The following is a 24,118-nucleotide window of genomic DNA, read 5'->3' on the forward strand; positions in this document are numbered from 1 at the left end:
TAAGTATCATCATCCTAACTCAACTTTTTTCATTTCCTTCCAGGTTTTCTGCTTACGTGCACGGTTTGCATGGTCACAAGCTAAATAAAAAACTCCCCTTACACACTCCATTATATTCACACATTCTCATGATTGTCACACTGTGGCAATAGATTATTTCATTAGATTCATAGATCATAAAGTATTAAAACATTTTTTAAGCTGGGCTAGGCAATACAAGCCAGCTATTCAAGAAACTAAGAGAGGATGAGCTAATAGTTAAGGTCTGACAGCTCTACAGGATGAGTTCAAGGACAACCTGGACAAAGCAGTGTGCCAGCCTCTGTCTTAAAGTGAAAGAGTGCAGAGCAGTTTCAACAGTACAGCGTTTGTCTAGCATGCCCAGGGTCCTGGGTTGGACTCCCCAAAACTGCAAAAGCAGGGAAGCAAAGAAGAAAGGAAGGATGGAGATAGCAAAGAGTTACACACAGGTGATGATATCTGGTCGTCTGAACAATGAGGAAATCTTTTGCTATCTCTGAGTTTGGTTGTTTTATTTTTATTGTTGTTTTTATATTTACATGCCTGCATTATGGATGTGCACCACATGGATACTAGGTGCTTTGTGTTATGGTTTTGGTCCCTTTAAGAGACAAGCCACACCCATTCCCCTCCCCACCCGCTGAGGCAGGCTGACCTTCAGCTTCCGGCCTGAGCCCCTTTCTCTTTTCCATCTTCCTCTTGGAGAGGCAGCTTCGCTTCTTCCTCTCTCCCCACTTCTCTGCTTCCCCCCTTCTCTGTCTCTTTCTCCTCCTCCTCTCCCTCTCTCTTTCTTTCTCTCTCTCTCTCCCTCTCTCTCTGTCCCCTCCTTCACCCTTCCTCCATAACCCCCTCTGAATAAACATTCAACCTCACCCTGCATGTCGTGTCTATCCATGTTTCTGTCTTCTGCCCGCCCGCCATGTGTCTCCCTGCCTGGGACCAGCCATTGCTCGGGGACCAGCAGCCGTCTCTGCCTGGGGCCCACTGCCTGCTGCCACATGGCCTGCCACCACTGCTCTGAGACCAGCCGCTGTCTGCCGCCACATGGCCCCCCGCCGCCGCTCGGGCCGCCGCTCTGGGACCGGCAGCCATTTCTGCTGCCTACTGCCGTGGGGATCTTGGAGCATTTTTAAAAAAGAACAACAGTGGCACATGCCTTTAATCCTAGCACTTGGGAGGCAGAGGCAGGTGGATCTCTGTGAGTTCGAGGCCAGCCTGGTCTACAAGAGCTAGCTCCAGGACAGGAACCAAAAGCTACGGAGAAACCCTGTCTCGAAAAATCCAAAAAAAAAAAAAAAAGATGTAGAACTCAGTTATTTCTCCAGCACATCTAGGCTGGAGATATGACTCAGCACCCATGTAAAGTTTACAACTTTTTATAAGATTTTACCTCATGAAAATGAAACTGAGTCCTTACTTCATGCTATCTTTTTAATTTATTTATTTTTACTCTTATGTGCATTGGTGTTTTTCCTGAGTAAAGGTTTTAGATCCTAGACTTATAGACAATTGTGAGCTGCCATGCGGGTGCTGGGAATTGAACCCATGTCCTGTAAAAAAGCAGTCAGTTCTCTTAACCATTGAGCCATCTCTCCAGTCCCCATACTATTTATTTTAAAAAAGAAAACACAAATGAAAAAGAATAAAGTTTAAGGGATAGAGACATAGTACAGCAGTTAAAAGCACTGGCTGTTACTCCAGAAGACCTGAGTTCATTTACCAATACCCACAAGATGGTTAACAACATCTAGAACTCCAATTTCCAGGGATCCAACACCCTCTTCTGGCCTCCTCAGGCAATAAACATACATACATGCAGTCAAACCATTCATGCACATAAAATAAAATACAACTTTTTAAAGTAAACTTTGAGGTTTTTTTGAAGGGTGATTGTTTTTTGTTTGTCTGTTTTTTGAGACGGGTTTGTCTGTGCAGCTCTGGCTGTCCTGGAACGAGCTCTGTAGACCAGGTTGGCCTCAGAATTCAAAGATCCACCTGCCTCTGCCTCCCTAGTGTTCAGGAATTAGGCATGTGCCATAACTGCCCGGCTTTTTTTGTTTTTTAAAACAAGGTCTTATCCTATAACTCAGGCTACTCTGGGGTCCCTATACAGACCAGGTTCAAATTCAGAGATCTATCTGCCTCTGCCTCTGCCTCAGAGTGCTGGGGTTAAGAACATGGCCACCACAATGGACAAGTCAACTCTGAAGAAACATGAGGAACAAACATTGAGGAGCTAGAGATGCCTCAGAGGTTAAGGGCATTCCAGAGGTCCTGAGTTCAATTCCCAGCAATCACATGGTGGTTCACAACAATCTATGAGATCTGGTGTTCTCTTCTGGTATGCATACGTGTAGGCAGAACACAAATAAGTAAATACATACTACAACGTCAGGATCAACCCCACAGCCCAAACTGACTACTATCATATGACCATTAGGTCCTACCCTAAATGCTACCCTGATAAGGTCATGCGTGTAGTCTTTTTTTTTTCTTTTTCTTTTTTGGTTATTTTCAAAACAAGGTTTCTCTGTAGCTTTTGGTTCCTGTCCTGGAACTAGCTCTTGTAGACCAGGCTGGCCTTGAACTCACAGAGATCCACCTGCCTCTGCCTCCCAAGTGCTGGGATTAACGGCGTACGCCACCACCTCCTGGCTTCATTTTTTTTTCTTACAAACACCCAGGTAGATCTACACCAACCTAAACAATTCCACCTAGATGTCTGCCAGGCTATCTCCTACCAGATATAACCAAATTAAGTACACAGTTAAGGTTTGTCAAGTTTCTTTGGCTACTTTACATAGTACTTCCAGAATAAAACTCAATGCTAAGTATTACAAGCAACAGTAGTATCAGGCACCAATGTACTTCTAAGTGACAAGGATTATGTCTCTTTTTTTTTTCCTTTTGTTTGCTTGCTTGCTTGTTTTTCTGTGTATAGCTAGAACTCATTCTGTAGACTCGGTTGGCCTAAAACTCAGAGATCAGCTTGCCTCTGCCTCCCAAGTGCTGGGATTAAAGGCGTGCGCTACCAAATCCAGCTAGGATTAATTCCATTTAGAGATTCTGATATCCTAGAAAAATATATGGATGAAACCACCGTTGAAATGAAAGTACACTCCAAAGCCACAGAGAAACCCTGTCTCGAAAAACCAAAAAAAAAAAAAAAAAAAAAGAAATGAAAGTACACAAAGCTGCCCATTCCACTCACGTGAATAATTTCCATGTGTCCCTTTTAGAATAAACTGATGATACCTAATTACTTAATTAAAATAACAAAAGCGGGCTGGATAGATAGCTCAGCGGTTAAGAGCATTGCCTGCTCTTCCAAAGGTCCTGAGTTCAATTCCCAGCAACCACATGGTGGCTCACAACCATTTGTAATGAGGTCTGGTGCCCTCTTTTGGCCTGCAGATATACACACAGACAGAATATTGTCTACATAATAAATAAATATTTAAAAAAATAACAGGGCTAGAGAGATGGCTCAGAGGTTAAGAGCATTGCATGCTCTTCCAAAGGTCCTGAGTTCAATTCCCAGCAACCACATGGTGGCTCACAACCATCTGTAACTAGGTCTGGTGCCCTCTTTTGACCTGCAGGCATGCACACAGACAGAGTATTGTATACATAATAAATAAACAAATATTAAAAAAAATAATAAATTAAAAAAAATAACAAAAGCAAAGACGGGTGTGATAAGCAAGTAGCATATGGGAGGTGGGACAGAAGGACCAAGAATTCAAGGCTAACCTAAACAAAATCATGAGTTCAATGGAAGTCAGGACTACATAAGACCTTGTCTCAAAAAGCAAAATAACAAAAATGAATGGCAAATTTCAAAATAAGTATCATCATCCTAACTCAACTTTTTTCATTTCCTTCCAGGTTTTCTGCTTACGTGCACGGTTTGCATGGTCACAAGCTAAATAAAAAACTCCCCTTACACACTCCATTATATTCACACATTCTCATGATTGTCACACTGTGGCAATAGATTATTTCATTAGATTCATAGATCATAAAGTATTAAAACATTTTTTAAGCTGGGCTAGGCAATACAAGCCAGCTATTCAAGAAACTAAGAGAGGATGAGCTAATAGTTAAGGTCTGACAGCTCTACAGGATGAGTTCAAGGACAACCTGGACAAAGCAGTGTGCCAGCCTCTGTCTTAAAGTGAAAGAGTGCAGAGCAGTTTCAACAGTACAGCGTTTGTCTAGCATGCCCAGGGTCCTGGGTTGGACTCCCCAAAACTGCAAAAGCAGGGAAGCAAAGAAGAAAGGAAGGATGGAGATAGCAAAGAGTTACACACAGGTGATGATATCTGGTCGTCTGAACAATGAGGAAATCTTTTGCTATCTCTGAGTTTGGTTGTTTTATTTTTATTGTTGTTTTTATATTTACATGCCTGCATTATGGATGTGCACCACATGGATACTAGGTGCTTTGTGTTATGGTTTTGGTCCCTTTAAGAGACAAGCCACACCCATTCCCCTCCCCACCCGCTGAGGCAGGCTGACCTTCAGCTTCCGGCCTGAGCCCCTTTCTCTTTTCCATCTTCCTCTTGGAGAGGCAGCTTCGCTTCTGCCTCTCTCCCCACTTCTCTGCTTCCCCCCTTCTCTGTCTCTTTCTCCTCTTCTCTCTCTCTCTCTCCCTCTCTCTCTGTCCCCCCCTTCACCCTTCCTCCTCCATAATCCCCTGAATAAACATTCAACCTCACCCTGCATGTCGTGTCTATCCATGTTTCTGTCTTCTGTCTGCCCACCATGTGTCTCCCTGCCTGGAACCAGCCATTGCTCGGGGACCAGCACCCGACTCTGCCTGGGGCCCACTGCCTGCTGCCACATGGCCTGCCACCACTGCTCTGGGACCAGCAGCTGTCTCTGCCTGGGACTGGCTGCTCCCAGGGCCCGCTGCCTGCCACCACATGGCCGGCCACCACCATTTGAAACCTACAGCATTTCTGCTGCCTACTGTAGCAGGGATCTTGCAGCATTTTTTAAAAAAAGAATAACACTTTGGAGGTCAGAAAGGATGTCAGATCCCCTGTAACTGTAAGTACAGACAGTTGTGAACAGCTCTATATGGGTGTTAGGAATCACCTATGCAAAACCTCTTAAATGTTGAGCCATCTCTCTAGCCAAGACAAGATCTCATCCATCTGACCCAAAAGTTGCTTCTTGCCCAGAAGTTTTGATATATCCCCAGCCCCCCACTTGTGTTACCCTGCTACCAGAGCACTAGAATTACAGATCAGTAAGGAATCAGTCACTACATTCCTTCCCTCTACAAGTCTCTGACACCCACCTCTGTTCCCCAAAGTGCCATGTATGAACCTTAAGATTCAGAACGCCGGCTTGGAAGCACCCTACTACCTAGCAGAGTCCAACCACCCTGTGTGCTCAGTTCGTGTGCACTAGCACTTTACCTTTTTTAAATATGTCAGGCAAGTGTTCTACACCCAGCTACATCCCTAGCACTCCACTTTATTTCCCAGTCACAGAATACAACCCCACAACTGACTTGAGGTCTCTTTGTCTGAGCAGCTTTGTAGAACCCTCTATCTAGCCCATCCTACCATGACCTAGTTAACATTTTCATAAAAACAACAGGCTAAAGTGGAGAGGTTAGAGGGACATACATTAAATCCCAGCACTTGGGAGGCAAAGACAGGTGGATCTCAGTGAGTTCCACAACAACCTGGTCTACAAAGACCGACCCTGTTCAAAAAACTGATTGATTGATTGATTGATTGGCTGACAGACAGATAGATAGACAGCCGAACTCTGATCTCACTTCAGGACCCCCAAAGATAGAACTGGGGAACACTGAATCTCTTTGTTCCTCTTCCCACTATGACCACACTGAATCTTTTTCTTCTTTCCATTTGTTTGTTTGTTTTTATTTAAAGATTTATTTATTATGTATACAATGTTCTGCCCCTGCATATATGCCTACAGGCCAGAAGAGATCTCATTACAGATGGTTGTGAGCCACCATGTGGTTGCTGGGAATTGAACTCAGGACCTCTGGAAGAGCAGCCAGTACTCTTAACCTCTGAGCCACCACTCCAGCACCACCCCCATTTGTTTGTTTTTTGAGACAGGGTTTCTCAGTATAGTCCTGGCTGTCCTGGAACTAATTAGGTAGCTCAGGCTGGCCTTGAACTCAAGAAATCTACCTGCCTCTGCCTCCCAAGTGCTGGAATTAAATGCTGCTCATTTTTAATTTGGCTCCTTTTAAATGGCTTCTTAAAGGTAAGTGACCAGACCTGACTTGGGCACAGAGTGTGACATTTTTCAAAATAAGAAGTTAAAGTTAAAAGCCAGGCGGTGGTGGCACGTGCCTTTAATCTCAGCACTTGGGAGGCAGAGGTAAGAGGATCAATGTGAGTTCAAGGCCAGCCTGGTTTACAAGAGCTAGTTCCTGGACAGGCTCCAAAGCTACAGAGAAACCCTGTCAAGGGGGGAAAAAAAATGAGGGAGGGGAGAGAGAAAGAAGTGAGAAGACCAAGAAGACGACAAAGACAACTAACTTTCTCTTTGTCTTTTTAGCGACTCAAAATTGGATTGAGTCCTACTACAAACTTAGAATAGCAGTCAACTTTTAGCACACAGCCTCCAGTCAACAAGCAGATGCCAAATATCTAAGCATAAAAGATTCACAGAACCTAAGACTTTGCTCTCAACCAGTTTTACCAAGCTTGGTTTCCCAGAACAAAGCAAATGCATAAAGAGAATACCATGAAGAAAAAGGAAGTTAGTGGACAGTGGTGGTGCACACCTTGGAACCCCGCACTCAGGAACAGAAGCAGGTGGATATGTATCTGCGAGTCGAGGCAGCCTGGTCTACAAAGTGAGTTCCAGGACAGCCAGGACTACACAGACAAAAGGGTGGATGGACTACAAAAAGAAAGAAAAAGAGAAAGCTAGAGGGGGTAAAGTCCACAAACACTAATGGAGTTAGGAACTCAGGTAAGCAGAACTGCATAAAAAGGAATGTATTAGGCAGGAGATGGTGGTGTGCACCATTAATCCCAGCACTAGGGAGGTACAGGCAGGCAGATCTCTAAGTCAAGAGGCCGGTCTGATCTACAGTGACACCCTGCATCAAAAAAAGCAAAACAAACAGGAAGGGACCATTGAAGCCCAAAGAAGAACCTCCTAGAAATTCAAGGTTAGCCTGGTCTACAGAGGCTACAGACATGCATTACTACAGAGAAAAATACTGCCTTGAAAGGACAAAAAATAAAGAGTCAAACGTGGAGAAAGGGGTGGAGGGACCCACTGGAAGAGAAATCTATTCAGAGATTTGATAGATCTACCAAGAACAATGAACAGACTATATTCTTGGGGGAGGGGAGCCTTTTGGAGACAGCCTCACTATGTACCCCTGTATAGCCTGGAACTTGCTGTGTAGACTGGATTAGGCCTGAACTTGTGGTTGTCCAGCATCTGCCTCCCAAGTGCTGAAAATACATGGGGTTATGATTACCACTCAGGCAACTGAAGTAATAAATCTGAATTCTAACAAGACATTCATTAACTGAAATAAAATGCTCACAGATGAAAAATGTCTGGGAACTGCTTTAAAATAATTGCAAATAGTATGGGCAATGATGCAAGTTCAAGTAAAGCAAGACTAGTCAGAAGAAGGCAACTGTTCCTAGATAGAAAAGAATAGAAAAAAAGAAAAAAGAAGGCAACTATTGAAGCCGGGAGGTGATGGTGCACACCTTTAATCCTAGCACTCAGGAGACAGAGGCAGGCAGATCTCAGTGAGTTCGAGACCAGTCTGGTCTACAAGAGCTAGTTCCAGGACAGGCTCGCTCCAAAGCTACAGAGAAACCCTGCCAGGGGAGGGGGGGGGGGCAACTATTGATGATGGAATACAGCAAGTAATGATGTTCATTATAGTACTGGGCTCTACTTGGTGTTTCTGTTTCTGTAAAACAGTTGTCTCCCAGTATCGTTTAAGCAAACCTGAAATTGGCTCTGTACCCCAGGCTGGCCTTGAATTTATGATCCTCTTGCCTCAACCTGGGATTACAGATGTCCAAACACACTCAACTACCTTAAACTTTATCTACTTGAATAGATTTGAGAAACCTTCCATAATGAAAATTCAAAAATACCAGTATCTGTCTCTTTATCTCTATCTCTATATAACTCTGGCTGGCCTGAAACTCACAAGTTTCTGCCTGTCTCTGCCTCCCGAGTGCTGGGGTAAAGGCGTATGCCACCACTATCCAGCAATAAACCAATCTTTAAAAAATAATAATAAATGCTTAGGCTAGGTATATGGATGCTTGCATACCATATACCAGTCCCTGGGTCTGATGCCCAGCACCACATAAAATCTGTCCTGGTGGAGTAATCTATGACATGATCCAAGTACTCAAAAGGCAGAAGGGTCAGAAGTTCAAGGTCATACTTAGATATGCATGGAGTTTCCAACCATCCTAGGTTACATGAGACCCTGTGTTATGAGTGACTGTCTTCTGAACCAAGCAATCACCATCTTGGGGCATACAGCTGTGCCCCTTGAAAAGATCATCACAAACTGCATTTGTAGATGGTTTCACCCCCAAAAATGGGGTAGAGAGGTATACCATGTTCTCACACAACTCTGCCTTAATCACATGAGCCCTGGGGGAGGGGTCAGAGTATATACATGTGGGAGAAGACTAAAGCAGAGGTATTCATCTAAGCAACTATTCAAACCCTTTATCCCTGCTGGGTAGAGGTTCTCCTGTTATGCACTTTAGAGGAAAGAGCACCCACACCCCTGTAAGTAACCCCTCACCTATGATCTGCAAGGAAACTCAACAAACTCATTGGCTCCCGAGAGTGAACAATGGCAGAATCATGTCTCGGTTTGTTGCTGGGACCTTAGGAAAAGGTATGGATGTTGTTCATGTCTGAGTTCTTGCTCCCAAAGAACTCAGGAACCAGGAATGTTAAACAACACACAAGGAACTCTCCTAAAAGGAGGAATTGCCTGTTTTCCACCCAGAAGGCTGAGAATGATTGAACACTGTTAAAAACTTAGTGTCCTTTTTGTTATCTATGGAGACAGACCTCATCCAAAACCCCCAGAATGTTTGTTTATCACAGTCTTTCTCCGTAGACCTTTATTTTTAGCTTTGTTTCTTGGTCAATAGAACCCATCCTTAGGGGAGATGTCACATGTCCTTACAGCCTGCTAACCTCTATGCTATCTCAGTCAGAGACCACTAGATTCTAGTCCCTTTAGCTACAGATCCAACCCTCTTATGCTAACATGCACTTTGTAAAGGAGTTTCGAAGTAGTGAGACCTTAGAATTGGAATGATTGTTGCCAGAAACTTTTTCCCAAATTGTAGTGTTTTAAATATGTTAACAATGAATTACCTAGCATCAGACTCCCCAATTCTGATGCAGGTTGATGAGGTCAATCTGAACTGATTACTTTCACCTCTTCATAGTTTGTTTCCATGCCCTCTTCTGGCATGCAAGCACACATGCAATCAGAACACTGTATACATAATAAAAATAAATCTTAAAAAGAAAAAACACAAACCAGCAAATCACATTCTAGAGTCAAAGGAGACTAGAAGTTGAACCCTATAGAAAACTCCAGGAACAAGCTGGCAAGATGGCTGAGTATGTACAGGCCCACAAGCTTTTCTCTGACCTCTATACATGCGCACCACAGCACAATAAAAAACTATTACATTGGGCTGGAGAGATGGCTCAGTGGTTAAGAGCATTGCCTGCTCTTCCAAAGGTCCTGAGTTCAATTCCCAGCGACCACAAGGTGGCTCACAACCATCTTTAATGAGGTCTAGTGCCCTCTTCTGGCCTGCAGGCATACAAGCAGACAGAATACTGTATACTAAATAAATAAATATTTTAAAAAAAAACTATTACATTTTTTAAAAACTTCCAAAAACACACCACACTTAAGGACGGGCAAGCACAAAAAAGGGTAGGAGTGAGCTATTCTATGAGAAAGAAGGAAAAACTAGACTATATGTGCTCAGTATGGGTCTTCACACTACCCTTTAACCCCATTTATACAGATGGTTCCCAACTTACAATGGTTCAACTTGAAATTTCTCAACTTTGACCTGGGCATGGGAGGCAATTTCCAGTACTTTAGAGGCATGAATACAACAAATACCAGGTCAGCCTAGACTACAAAGCAATATCCTGTCTCACAAAAAATAATCTTACAACTTTACAATGGTGAAATAGGCATTCAGTAAGAATCATACTTCAAGGCCGGGCGGTGGTGGCGCACGCCTTTAATCCCAGCACTTGGGAGGCAGAGGCAGGCGGATCTCTGTGAGTTCGAGACCAGCCTGGTCTACAAGAGCTAGTTCCAGGACAGGCTCCAAACCACAGAGAAACCCTGTCTCGGGGGGAAAAAAAAAAAGAATCATACTTCAAAATTTTATTTTTTCCTATACTAGCCACAGGTAGGCCAATCTTCTCATACTGTTTAACCAAAGCAAGGCCAGGACCCATATGCTACAATGTACTGTAGCTACAATGGAATGTTCAGTAAGACAAGTATATTAAAATGATTTTCTTTTTCGTGTCATCCTTGCGCAGGGGCCATGCTAATCTTCTCTGTATCGTTCCAATTTTAGTATATGTGCTGCCGAAGCGAGCACTAAAATGAATTTTCAATTTACAATGTTTTCAACTTAAAATGTAGCCAGACAGTGGTGGCGTAAGCCTTCAGTTCCAACACTCAGTAGGAAGAGGCAGGCTGATCTTTGTGAATTCAAGGTCAGCCTGACTTACAGAGCAAGTTCCAGGACAGCCAAGGCTACAGAGAAACCCTGTCTCAAAAATGAAATGAAATAAATGAATGAATGACAAAAAGAGGCCAGGTTTGGTAGTATACAACATTTAATCCCAGCCCCTGTAATCAATAAGTCCTCACATACAGGCCATGGCATGAATGGAGTTCAGGCATGTGTAGTAATCAGTGCTTTTAACCACTGAGGCATCTCTCTAGCCCCACATTAGCTGTTCCTAAAGAGGACCAGGTAACAAAATAAAAAAATAGAAGCCGGGCAGTGGTGGCGCACGCCTTTAATCCCAGCACTCGGGAGGCAGAGGCAGGCGGATCTCTGTGAGTTCAAGACCAGCCTGGTCTACAGAGCTAGTTCCAGGACAGGCTCCAAAGCCACAGAGAAACCCTGTCTCAAAAAAACCAAAAAAAAAAAAGTCATTGCTCACAGAGCAGCCTTGAACTTGAACAATCCTCCTGCCAGTCAGTAGTGGTGGTGGCAGGGAATGCCTTCGATCCCATACTCAGGAGTCAAAGGCAGGTTTGAGTTTGAGGCAAGCTTGGTCTACACAGTGAGTTCCAGAACAATCAGAGCTATACAGAAAAATCTTTTCTTGAAAAACCAATACACACACACACACACACACATACACACACACACACACACACACTACAGGGCCAATGAGGTAGCTCAGCAGGAAAAGGTACTCACCAGCAGGACTGATAACCCAAGATTAAAATTCAGAAGCCACTAGGCAGAAGAACCAAGTTTAGCAAATTGTCCTCTGATCTCTCTCTCACACACACATAAACACAAGCATACACAAATAAATATTTTAAAAAAATAATTTTAAGGGTATTCATTATATCATTATTAGTAAAGATAAAAAATAAGTTATAATCAGTTTAAAGTTCTGCATTTGGGTTATGTAGTAACTGAAAAGGAAGAAGCACATCTGTGTAAAAGCAAAAATAAATAAAAATAAATAAATTTTTTGGGGGGAGGGCTGTTTCAAGACAGGTTTCTCTGTAATTTTAGAACTTCTTGAACTCACATTGATCCTCTTGCCTCTGCCTCCCAAGTGCTGGAATTAAAGGCGTACACCACCACCACCCTACTTCTCTCAATCTTTTTAAGTTACAGAGTAAACCAGGTGGCTGTGTAGAGAAACCCTGTCTCAAAAAATAAGTGCTTGCCTAGTGTGCCTGAGGTCTGGGGTTCTATCCCCAGTCCTGCTCCTCTCTAACAACAAAAAAGCTCAGTGATAGTCATTTCAGGGGGAGTGAGAGAAGGGGATGGAGAGGGACTGTTATAAAATGAAAGATTGTTTTAAAAAATAAAATAAAATTGGGGGACTGGAGAGGTGACTCAGAGGCTAAGAGCGCGGACTGGTCTTCTAGAGGACATGAGTTCAATTCCCAGCACCCACATGGCAGCTCACAACTGTCTATAACTCCAGGATCCAACACACAGGGACATACATTCAGGCAAAACAACAATGTACACAAAATAAAAATTAAAAAAAATTTTAATTGTTTTCAGAAACTAAAACTGGAGCCAAGAATAATGACAAACATCTTTTATCCTGGTACTTGGAAATTATACACAACTACATAATGAATTCAAGGCTAGTAAGGGCTATATTGTCTCAGAAAAATAAGTAAAAGAAAAATTATTTAAAAAATTCAAACCAGGCACGGTGAACATGTCTTTAATCCCAGTATTCAGGAGGCAGAAGCAGGTGAAGAATCTCGAAGTTTGAGGCTCACCTGGGAGTTCCAGAACAGCTAGAAACCCTGTCTCAAGGAGGGAAATAAACACTAAAAATCAAATGGAGTCTGGATCTACAGTTGAATATTATCTGGAGAGCCTGTAACCCTAGGTTTGGGCTGCAGAGCACTGGGGATGGGCATGTGGGGAGTGCCAACTGGACGTCTTTCTCAACAGCAACACTAGAATGCTGCTGACTTTGAGAAGACTGAACAACAGCTCAGTGGTGGAGTTCCTGCTTGGCATTCATGACAACTTGTTGAGACCTTGTGAACCACACTGATCCTGAACACACATTTAAATCCTAGGTAGAGGGCTGGAGAGATGGCTCAGAGGTTAAAAGCACTGGTTGCTCTTTCAGGAGTCCTGAGTTCAATTCCCAGCAACCACATGGTGGCTCAGAACCATCTATAATGAAATCTAGTGTGCTCTCTTCTGGCCTGTATACATAATAAATAAGTAAATAAATCTTTAAAAAAAAAAACAAAACAAAACCTAGGTAGAATCCCTGGCAGCATACCATGTCCATCCGCCCCACACAAAAAAAGCCTTCATAGTTTACTTCCAAGCAGGAATTCCATGCTTACCCAAACTTTTTTTAAGTGTGAAGTATAGTAAAGTACATCTACATTTTTAAACAAAGAAAAGGTTCACACCATTGACCCTTTTTTTTTCTTGAGACTGAGTTCCCTGAAACCTACACTTGCCTTGCTCGAACTTGCTACATTGCTGAGAATGACCTAAAACTTCTGATCTTCCTGTCTCTACCTACCTAGTGCTGAGATTGCAGGCCTGCACTACCACACCCAGTTTAACCTAGCCTAGCACTCTATCAATTCATCTACATCCTCAGCCACATTGTCATTTACTCAAGCAGATACTAGAAAATACATTCTACCCAAGGAAGAGAGAGCTCTCGAGAGCATGGAAGACCAAGCTCCAAAGACAATGCTAGACATCAGTTTCAGAAAATGTCCATTCTAACTAACAAGTAACCAGAGTGTAAAATAATTAAATTTCTCATCTTTGTTACTGGAAGTACACAGATAATCCCTACAGCTGGTGAGAAAAAACTACAGCAGCAGCATATATTCAGAAACAAGAAGTAAACTAAAAAATTAAAAGTTGCTGCTGCTTTAAGGAAGACTAAAGAGTTTCCAATAATGTCTCTTAGCCCTGACTCTTTAAACTATGTATGTATATACTATTCTAAATAAAAAATGTGTGGAGGATTGGTGTGGTTTTTTGGTGGTGGTAGTTTTTTTGTTTTGTTTTCTGCATAGCGCTGGCTGTCCTGGAACTCCCTCTACAGACCAGGCTGGTCTTGAACTCAGAAATGAGCCTACCTCCTCAGTGCCAGGATTAAAGGCGTGCCCCACCACACCTGGCTGTTTTGATTTTTTGACACAAAGCCTAACACTGTACCCAAGGCTAACCTAATTTATGATCTTTCTGCTCCAGACTCCACTTGCCAAAAATCACAGGTATGCACATCCATACCCAATTAAAATGACCCAAGAAGGATCAGAAGTTCAAGGCCAACATTAGGGGCATAGAAAGTCAGAGGTCAGCCTGAAATACATGAAGAGACCCTGTCTCAAAAAAAAGGGGGGGGGATACAGGTGGGCATGATGGCTTATATACCAACACTCAGGCAAAAAGTAAACACTGGAATGTTGGGACTAGAGAGATGACTCTACAGTTAGAGCACTTGTTGCTGTTTGAGAAGACCAGAAGGGTTCAACTCCCATCATCTACCTGATGGTTCACAACCACCCTAACTCCAATTCCAGGGGCTCCACTACCTCCACTGGCACCAGACATGCAAACATAAATGCAAGTAAAATATCCATACACAAAAAAATTATACATAAAGGCAAACATTCATACACATAAAATTAAATAATTTTAAGAAGATACATATTAGTCACTCCGTTAAGTACAGATTTTGTTTTGGAAGGCGCTTCTACTGCAATGTAACATTTTTGCTAAGACAAAAGCCCTATGTATCACACTATTATCCTGTGACCAGGACATACATTCAAACCCAAGAAGTGGAGGAACCCACATCAATCTACAAAATGGAGAATAGGGGATATATTAATAAACCTCTCCGCTACCTCAGTAATACACAGACACACTTAGAGAAGCTTCAGTGTCAGCTCTGACGGGTTAATCATCTCACATTTAGTGAACCCTAACTAGTAAATATTTCAAGATTCAGTGAGGATGAGCTCAGGCCTACCCAATTCCACAGGACCAACAGTACTCTACTACAGACAAGGGCCCCTCATCCTGTCATGTACCTCCAGGATAAATACTAAAATAACAAGTCCAAAAACAGGTGTAACACATGTGTATGGAGCATGGCCTCTGTAGTCACACATCTGTATCTTCCAGTATAGCACAAACTTCTGTAATGCTGGAGCTATGTGCCTGTTGCCTCACCTGCAAAAGGGATACCAGAGAACCTACTTCGTAAAGCTACTGTCATGTTTATATGCTACATTATGCACGAAAGTCCTACAGTAAGGCTGGGATCAAGTACAGGCTCAACAAACACACACTCTATGTAAGCTGCCTGTGAAATCAAAGATCCTGGAGACCACTGACACTTCCACCTTTGAGGAAAGGGAATCTCTATGCAGCCCAGGCTAGCTTTGAACATGCAATCCTCCTTCCTCGATGCACCTCCCAAGCGGTGCTAGAATAACAACCATGCACTACCACAGTCCGCTTTCTCCATCAATTAGTAACACCAATTGTGTGCCTGACATAGAAAGCCGGCCAGGCTGAGGAGAGGGCTCAGCAGTTAGGACAACTGGTCCTGAGTTCAATTCCCAGCAATCACATACTGGCTCCCAACAATCTATAATGGAATCTAATGCCCAGTTATGACATGCAGGCATACATGCATAAATAGCACTCATTTACACAAATAAAGAAATAAATATTTTAAAAGAAAGGAAGAAAAATGGCCAGGCCTACAACTGACCAGGCAAAGCTACTTACCCCTACCAAATCTTATTTTCCTCATCTGCTAAATAGGAAATAACAGTACCCGCTGCATATGTCATTAAAAAACTGAATGAGGTAACTTCTCTGAAAAGCTTAAACAATGCCTGGAACACATCAAGTGCTCAATAAAGGACGAGAATCACGATTCATCTCCTTCCTTACAAGCCTGGAAGTGACTTCGGATCGTCTCTTGGACACCTGTGTTCCTGGTGCCCAAGTCAGTTCTTGAACGTTGTTGCAAGTACTCAACAAATTCTCCTCGCATCAGATCTGAAAACTCGCAGTTCACTTCTAGGACTACCTCTCAAAAAAAGGCAAGAGAAAAAAATTCAACGACCACACATTATGTGGAATAAAACGTACTGCCGAGCACCACACATGTGTCAGCTTCTCACGACATCTTTACTTTCTGAGGTCTGCAAGTCCCAAAAGCTAACTGTTCCCGCAGCTGATTTCGGAAGGAAACTGCTATCTTACACTTTCTTCCAAACCCGCCCCGTACTTCGGCCCTTGCGATCACAACACTAGTGCATTCTGCGGACCCCGACTCCACGCCGGCCTTTCTCAGCTCGGGAAAGACAGCGGTCCCTCTTGCCGGGGCACTGCGTTTACGCCGCAAAAAAACCAGGAAGCAAACTATCCCGCAGAAAGCAGAGGCAAGGCCAGCGCGCGAACAAAAGAACGCTAACTCGCCCTCCCCAGCCGCTTTAATGCCATCGGTGAAGAAATAAACTTGGGTCCGCAGGCATTCCTCTGTCGAGCGTGCTGGCCCGTGGTCTCCCAGCTGCAGCGGCTTTGTGCGCGGGAGACGAGCGGGACCGGCCAACTTTTCCTTAAAGATGGTGCCACGCTCTCGCGGCGAGTGAAAGGTCACGGCGCGGGGCAGCAGGCGCAGGCCGGCCTCATCTCCGCCGCGCGCAAGTTGGCCCGCTCGACTTTGCCTTTTGTCTCCGCCACCCCCGCTCCGACCCGCCCGCAGTCAAGCTCGCGGCCGCGGGATGCGGGGCCGCGGCCTCTTACCGCCCGCCGCGCTGCTGCCGCCCCGCCACCGCTGCTCGGGCCCGCCGCGCACAAAGCGCGCCGGCGGAGCGCGGGCCGGACGCTGGGGCCTCGGCGCCGCCTGGCCCGAGACGGCGGGGGCGCGCGGCCCCACCCAGCTAGCAGCACGCTCGGGTTCCTGCCCTCTCGCCGCGGCTGTTGCCATCATGACCACGGCCCGCGCCCGAGCGCCGAACGCCGACCCCGCGCCTCACCTCAGCATCCGCGGCGGCCATGGCCCGGGCCCGCAGCGTGGCCCCGCCCCTCCCGCGCGCCATCGCCCCGCCCGCGCCTCGCGGCCTAGGGCCGGGGCGGGGCTGGCCGAACACTCTTGCGCCTGCGTGAGCATCCGCGGCTGCGCACCCGGAGCCGGCTGTGCGGCGCCTGCGTCTGGCAGAGAAGCCAAGTGGCGCCTGCGCGCTGAAATTCAACCTGGGCTCTTGGTGCTCGGACTGCTTCATCAAAAGGTTTCCGTTTCCCGTTTCCTTGGTTTTGCTCCCTTTCATATACCTGCGGTCCAAAAATATTACTTGGAAAGTTCCAGGAAGAACCTAGTCCTACTTTTCAAGTTAGGCGCCACTCTTGATTTAGCAGAAAAAGTCCGCGTTTCTGTTTGGTTCTGCAAAGGTGTCGATCACCCTTTTGTCCAGCGTATCTAAACTACCGCGACTGGTTTGTTCATTTTCTCTAGCCAGGTGGGTTTCCACACTGACTTTTAACTTACGTCCCGACAATCCTTATCCTATTTAATAGTGGTGCCGGGCGGTGGTGGCGCACGCCTTTAATCCCAGCACTCGGGAGGCAGAGGTAGGCGGATCTCTGTGAGTTCAAGGCCAGCCTTGCCTACCGAACGAGTTCCAGGACGGGCTCCAAAGCTACAGAAAAACCCTGTCTCGAAAAAAAAAAATAGTGGCTCCTACGTGTAAGGATAGTGATGTGACCTTTCCAAAATGCTAGAGAAACCAGGCGGTGGTGTTGCACGCCTTTAATCCCAGCACTCGGGAGGCAGAAGCAGGCAGATCTCTGTGGGTTCGAGACCAGCCTGGTCTATAAGAGTTAGTTCCCGGACAGGCTCCAAAACCACAGAGAAACCCTGTCTCGAAAAACCAAAAATAAATAAATAAATAAAACAAAATGCTAGAGAAGCGTAAAATGCTTCCTTTAAGTGAAAAGGCAGGTTTCAGTAAGTAAAAGTCTTAACACTAAGGGAGCCAAGGGAAGAACAACACTAAGAACACATTTTCCATGAAATTGTAAAAAAAAAAAAAAAATCTGTGCTAGTTCTGCTATCGAACTAAACACTGCAAAAATTACAGCCACAGGGAATTAGATCTGTGGATAAAGAATATGAGAGGTGGGCGTGGTGTGCATGCGTGCTTTAATTTTAGCACTGTGGAGGCAGAGGCTGGCAGATCTGAGTTCGAGGCCAGCAAAGTTAGTTTCAGGAAAACCAGAGCTGTTACACAGAAAAACCCTGTAAAAAATAAATAAATAAATAGCCAAAATATATGTATTTATAGATGAAATATACATATAATGTGTTCCAGTGATGAGCACATATTATACTTATGTCAGAAAAAGTACTAAGGCTGTATGAAGACTTCCAAAAGGGGGTACCTAAAAAAGGGAAGGCACCAAGCCATTTTATTGAAAGTGAGAGATAGCTATACAGATTCAGAGATGGGTCTGGACTAAGGGAGGAAGTAAATACTCTATGCATATTATTATATTTTAATATTACAGAGAGACAGAGAGAATTTATTTGTAGTGGAGAGGTTGCTTCTACATTTGAAACTGCTGTCACATGTCAAGCAGACTTGAAAAACAGGTATTTTTTAATAATTATTTATTTATTATGTATACAATATTCTGTGTGTATGCCTAAAGGCCAGAAGAGGGCACCAGACCTCTTTACAGATGGTTGTGAGCCACTATGTGGTTGCTGGGAATTGAACTCAGGACCTTTGGAAGAGCAGGCAGTGCTCTTAACCACTGAGCCATCTCTCCAGCCCCCGAAAAACAAGTATTAAGGTGAAAGGCCAGAGAACTGAAGTCATCTGAATAAGATGAAGAACAAATTGAAGCAGGAGCAGAAATGGATAAATAAGTAAAAGTTGCTGAAATGGGGGGCTGGAGAGATGGCTCAGTAGGTTAAGAACACTGACTGCTCTTCCAGAGGACCCGAGTTCATCCCAGCACCCACATGGCAGCTCACAACTCTCTGTAATTCCAGTTCCAGGGGACTCGACACACATGGCAAAACACCTGTGCACATAAAATAAAAAATAAATAAATAATAAGAAAATTTTTAAAAAGACTTCTTTAAAAAAAGTTGCTTAAATGTTTCAAACTCTAACAATATTAAGATCACATTATGGCAAATGTTCCTAAAATGGAATACAGTAGTAACGTCACCAGCACAGTCAAACACAGTGGCATACACTCTAATCCCAGCACTAGAACCCTGATCTACATACAAAGGTCCTGAAAGAAAGACAAATGGTACAAGACTTCACATACTAGGCAAGCGTTGAATTATTGAACTACAGCCCTAATGCTTTTAATTTTTTTTTTCTCTCTGTGAGACGGGATCTGAGTGAGTTGCCCAGGCTGGCCTTGAGTCTAATCAGTCCTTGAACCTGCTCTCCTCTCTCAGCCTTTCTTGTACCTGCATTACAGGCCTCACCATTAGAAGCTTATTTTAAATTTGTGTTTATTTGGGGTTTTTGTTTTGTATTTATTTATTTGATTGGTTGATTTTTTTTTAAGATTTAATTATTTCATGTGGTGGCACATGCCTTTAATCTCAGCACTTGGGACATAGACAGCCTGGTCTACAGGGTAAGATCCAGGTCAGGCTCCAAAATTACAGAGAAACTGCCTTGAAAAAACAAATGATAATAATATAATAAAAGTAAATATTTGCCAGGCGGTGGTGCGGCACGCCTTTAATCCCAACACTTGGGAGGCAGAGGCAGGCAAATCTCTGTGAGTTTGAGACCAGCCTGGTCTATAAGAGCTAGTTCCAGGACAGGCTCCAAAGCAACGCAGAGAAAGCCTGTCTTGAAAAACAAAATAAGTAAATAAAGATTTATTTATTTATTACATATGCCTGCAGGCTAGAAAAGAGCACCAGACCTCATTACAGATGGTTGTGAGTCACCATGTGATTGCTAGGAATTGAACTCGGGACTCTCAACCACTGAGCCATCTCTCCAGTCCCCTTGTTTGGTTTTTCAAGACAGGGTTTCTCTCTGTAATAGCCTGGCTGTCCTGGAACTTGCTCTGTAGAGCAGGCTGACCTCGAACTCACAGAGGATTTTTTTTAATTATTTTATTCTTTTTTAAGATTCATTTTTATGTGCATTTGTGTTTTACTTACATTTATGTTGGGCGAGGGTGCCAGGTCCCCTGGAACTGGAGTTATGGACAGTTAAGTACTGGGAATTGAACCCAGATCCTCTGGTAGCAGAGAACAACAGGCCAATGGTCTTTTTTTTTTAATATTTATTTATTATGTATACAATATTTTATGCCTGAAGGCCAGAAGAGGGCACCAGACCTCATTTCAGATGGTTGTGAGTCACCATGTGGTTGCTGGGAATTGAACTCAGGACCTTTGGAAGAGCAGGCAATGCTCTTAACCGCTGAGCCATCTCTCCAGCCTCCAACAGCCAAAGGTCTTAACCAGTGAGCCATCTCTCCAGCCTCCAATGTGTAGCCCAAACTGACCTCAAACTCCTGCCTTTGCCTCCTTCAGCAAATCCAACTGGCAAACATCACACAACTGACTTGTTTTATTCTTTTTACTTTTTGTTTTTTGGTTTTTTTTTTTTTTGATTTTTCGAGACAGGGTTTCTCTGAAGCTTTTGGTTCCTGTCCTGGAACTAGCTCTTCTAGATCAGGTTGGTCTCGAACTCACAGAGATTTGCCTGCCTCTGCCTCCCAAGTGCTGGGATTAAAGGCATGCGCTACCACCGTCCGGCGACTTGTTTTATTCTTTAAGCAGAGTTTCACTACATAGCATACATGGCCTCAAACTTTCAGTGTTCCTCCTGCCTCTGCTTCCTGAAGAGCAGGATTACAGGTATGCCCACCACACCCAGCCTGATAAATTTTTTTATAAAATTAAAAAGTTCACCTGTACAGTAAAGAAAAGATGATTCTCTGCTACTACATTTTGTGGAATTAAAAAGTAAAGACAGCGGATACCAATTACAATGTTTTGTTTTGTTTTGTTTTCGGGGGGGGGGGGACTGGAGAGATGGCTCAGTGGTTAAGAGCACTGACTGCTCTCCCAGAGGTCCTGAGTTCAATTCCCAGCATGCACATGGTGGCTCACAACCATCTGTAATGAGATCTGGTGCCCTCTTCTGGTGTGCAGGCATACATGGAGGCAGAATGTTGTATACATAAGAAATAAATAAATATTTAAAAAAAAAAGTTTCCCCCCTGGGGAATAGGGTGGGTATACTTCTACAATTGAGAATCTGTAGTCAGCTGGGCAGTGGTGGCACACCCCTTTAATCCCAGCACTTGGGAGGCAGAGGCAGATGGATCTGTGCATTCAAGGCCAGCCTGGTCTACAAGAGCTAGTTCCACGACACCTAGGACTGTTACACAGAGAAACCCTGTCTCAAAAAAAAAAAAATAAAAAAATGAAAAAGAATCTGTAGTCATTTACATCATCTGCTAACAACGTCAAATCTTACTCATCGTCCTGCCATGCCTATCAGTAAGCAGCCAGTGTTGTAACGCCTATACCATTCATCTCTCTTCATCTCTTCAGTCATTGTATCATCTCAAATCACCATAGGAAGGGGGGAGCACAACAGTGAAATCATTTGAAGTGAGATGACATTCCTGTAATTTTGTTACAATAGTCTCATTGACCTGTGTTATTAGTGTTACTAAACTTTTTTTAAATATTTATTTATTTATTATGTATACAATATTCTGTCTGTGTGTATGCCTGCAGGCCAGAAGAGGGCACCAGACCCCGTTATAGATGGTTGTGAGCCACCATGTGGTTGCTGGGAATTGAACTCGGGACCTTTGGAAGAGCAGGCAATGCTCTTAACCTCTGAGCCATCTCTCCAGCTCCAACTTTTTTGATGTTTATAAACGTTATCATATATATATATATATATATAAACAAAATCTATACAGAATACTATGCTATGTGCAGTTTGGGGCATCCACAGGGGTTCTTAGAACACGCTCTTTGCAGATAAGGAGATGCTACCGTATCTTCTTGTTCTGAATTAAGTCTCTGGTAGTCTGGTCAGAGGAGGGAGCATGCCTTGTGTGAAAAATGCATGGCTTTGAGTCTTCTTGTTGGCTTTTGTTTTTCAAGACAGGGTTTTTTTATATAGCCTTGACTGTCCTGGGGAACTCACTCTGTAGAACAGGCTGGCCTCATAAACTCACAGAGCTCTGCCTTCCTCTGCCTCCTGAATGCTGGGATTAAAAGCATGTGCCACCACCACCAGCAAAGGCTGAGTCTTAACCTCCAATCATAGCTGGGCGGTGGTGGAGCATGCCTTTAATCCCAGCACTCGGGAGGCAGAGGCAGGCGGATCTCTGGGAGTTCAAGGGCTGCCTGGTCTACAAGAGCTAGTTCCAGGACAGGCACCAAAGCTACAGAGAAACCCTGTCTCGAAAAAAAAAAAAAACCTCCAATCACAGACACACCTTTATTTTCCTGGTTTTCTCAAAAAGCAGACACCCTGAGTTGTATCATGGGAGAGGCCTCAATAAGGGGCCTAGGGAGGAGTTGCTAGGCTGATGAGGCGCGCCTGGCAAAAGATGGCACTCTAATGTGAGGAAAGAACTGGATGGAAAGTATCCCCAGTTAGGAGGGAGGATTGCCCCAGGCGGGAGAAGGGAGTCAAGTTAGGGGTATGTCCCTGCGTTGTGGGAATGCTCTGCTACAGAAAGGCTTGAGAGGCTACACAGAGGAGACTGCCATGTTAGGAGGATGATCCAGCTGAAGGGAAGTAATTTCCTGAGTTGGACTTCTGCTCCCACAAGAGGGGGCTAATCCCAACATGGAGCAATGTCCCAGCTGCCAAGCCCACCCCCATCAATGAATGAAGACACATATGGATGCTCTAGTTAGAAGGGTATGTCTGGATGTCTGGCTGGGACCTGTGCACCAATAAGAAAAGTCACATCGACTGTGGGTGTTCCCCTGAGGAGAGATGCTCACCCGTTAGCATGGTGTGCTCACCCTAGTTATCCTAAGTCCTCCCAGGCACAGCTTCCTGTGTCCAGGCAAGGCCTTTCCTGCAGCCCAAGTAAGCTTCTAGACTGAAAGCCTAGTGCCACATGAGTTAGTCTGGGCCGCCTGATCTCCATAAACAATTCTGTCTTTCCCATCTCTGAGACATCAAAAAAGAAGCACAAGTGAGGTCTCGATGACAAAAATTAAGGACGTCTAAGTTTTTGACAACCAGTCTAGACTCAGTATCACAAGGCCACAGACCCAGGAAAATGACTGCTAAGTTGGCCACTGGGTTCATACACATATGGAGGAGGAAATGGACCGAGTACCAAGAATTCTTTAGGAGAGCTAAACTGTTCTATTATGATGGACTGAGCCCTTCTGAAGGTCATGGGAAACACGCATGCAGAGCCCACTGTAACCATGGCCCAAACAGAGCCAACTTCGGGCCTCTCCATCTCACCTTTTCCCTGAGACCTTTGTTTCTTTCCTGGCCTTTGTGCCTTAAATATCACTGCCTAAGGGAAAGCCTTCCCTGTCTCCTCATTTCTCATCTGTTATTCTGGATGTATTTTTCTCTACAGCCCCCCACATGCTCTCTCTTATTTTAGGTTTTTTTTTTTTTCTTTAGACAGAGTCTCATCACATAGTCCAAGCTGGCCTCAAACTCACAGAATTTTACCTCCCTCTGCCTCCAAGTGCTGTAATTAAAGGTGTGCGCCACCCTGCCAGGCTCCCTATACTCTTATATTATATACCCTGTGTGACCACTGTTTTGTGTGTAGTAGTGCCAACAATACCCTCTGGCATACACAGAATACAAAAAAAAAAACATTTAAGTGAAGAGGTTGAACCATAGGGAGTAAACATTTGCTAGATAAAGATGTGACTGATCTGTCACACCCAATTTGCCATCAGCCCTAGACACATTACAACTTAGTAAGCACTAAGGCAGGTGAGGTGTGTCCACACTCGCATCAGTTCTGAGAGACAAACCTGCTTCACATTCCCATTTTCAAAGTGAGTGAACCAAGGTAAGCGAGCTGCATGTATACAGCCAACCTGAGAAAGGATGGGATTCAAACTTAAGCTTCCCTTTCAACTGCAGGCTGCACTGCTTCCAGCCAGTGCTTAGAGACCTGCCTTTCTCTAAGACCCACCTGTCCCACAGCATCAAATATTAGCCAGGCATGTGACTGCCCAGTGAAAGACCATGCTGGAAGGAGGAGGCAATGAAGTGTTCCAAAAGATACCACCC

At 44.2% G+C, this 24,118-nt stretch overlaps 1 protein-coding gene and 1 non-coding gene across 11 annotated transcripts in view; both read right to left on the reverse strand.

Moving 5' to 3' along the window:
- The window catches only part of Ehmt1 (euchromatic histone lysine methyltransferase 1), a 150,841-nt gene extending 133,908 nt beyond the window's left edge, over positions 1-16,933 (reverse strand). For 8 of the 10 annotated variants that reach the window (XM_075985337.1, XM_075985342.1, XM_075985336.1 and 5 more), the window contains exon 1: positions 16,850-16,933. In XM_075985337.1, the coding sequence (XP_075841452.1) occupies positions 16,850-16,912 (63 nt within the window). In that variant the 5' untranslated portion in view covers positions 16,913-16,933. The remainder of the gene's footprint in view (positions 1-16,849) is intronic. The other 2 variants (XM_075985339.1, XM_075985338.1) reach the window with 2 other exon arrangements.
- LOC142858081 (U6 spliceosomal RNA) lies at positions 10,575-10,682 on the reverse strand. Its single transcript, XR_012911962.1, has one exon. It is a non-coding gene; the product is annotated as a U6 spliceosomal RNA (small nuclear RNA).
- Positions 16,934-24,118: the final 7,185 nt, after the last annotated feature.

The sequence above is a fragment of the Microtus pennsylvanicus genome, chromosome 9 (assembly GCF_037038515.1).
Source record: "Microtus pennsylvanicus isolate mMicPen1 chromosome 9, mMicPen1.hap1, whole genome shotgun sequence".
Taxonomy (NCBI): Eukaryota; Metazoa; Chordata; class Mammalia; order Rodentia; family Cricetidae; genus Microtus; species Microtus pennsylvanicus.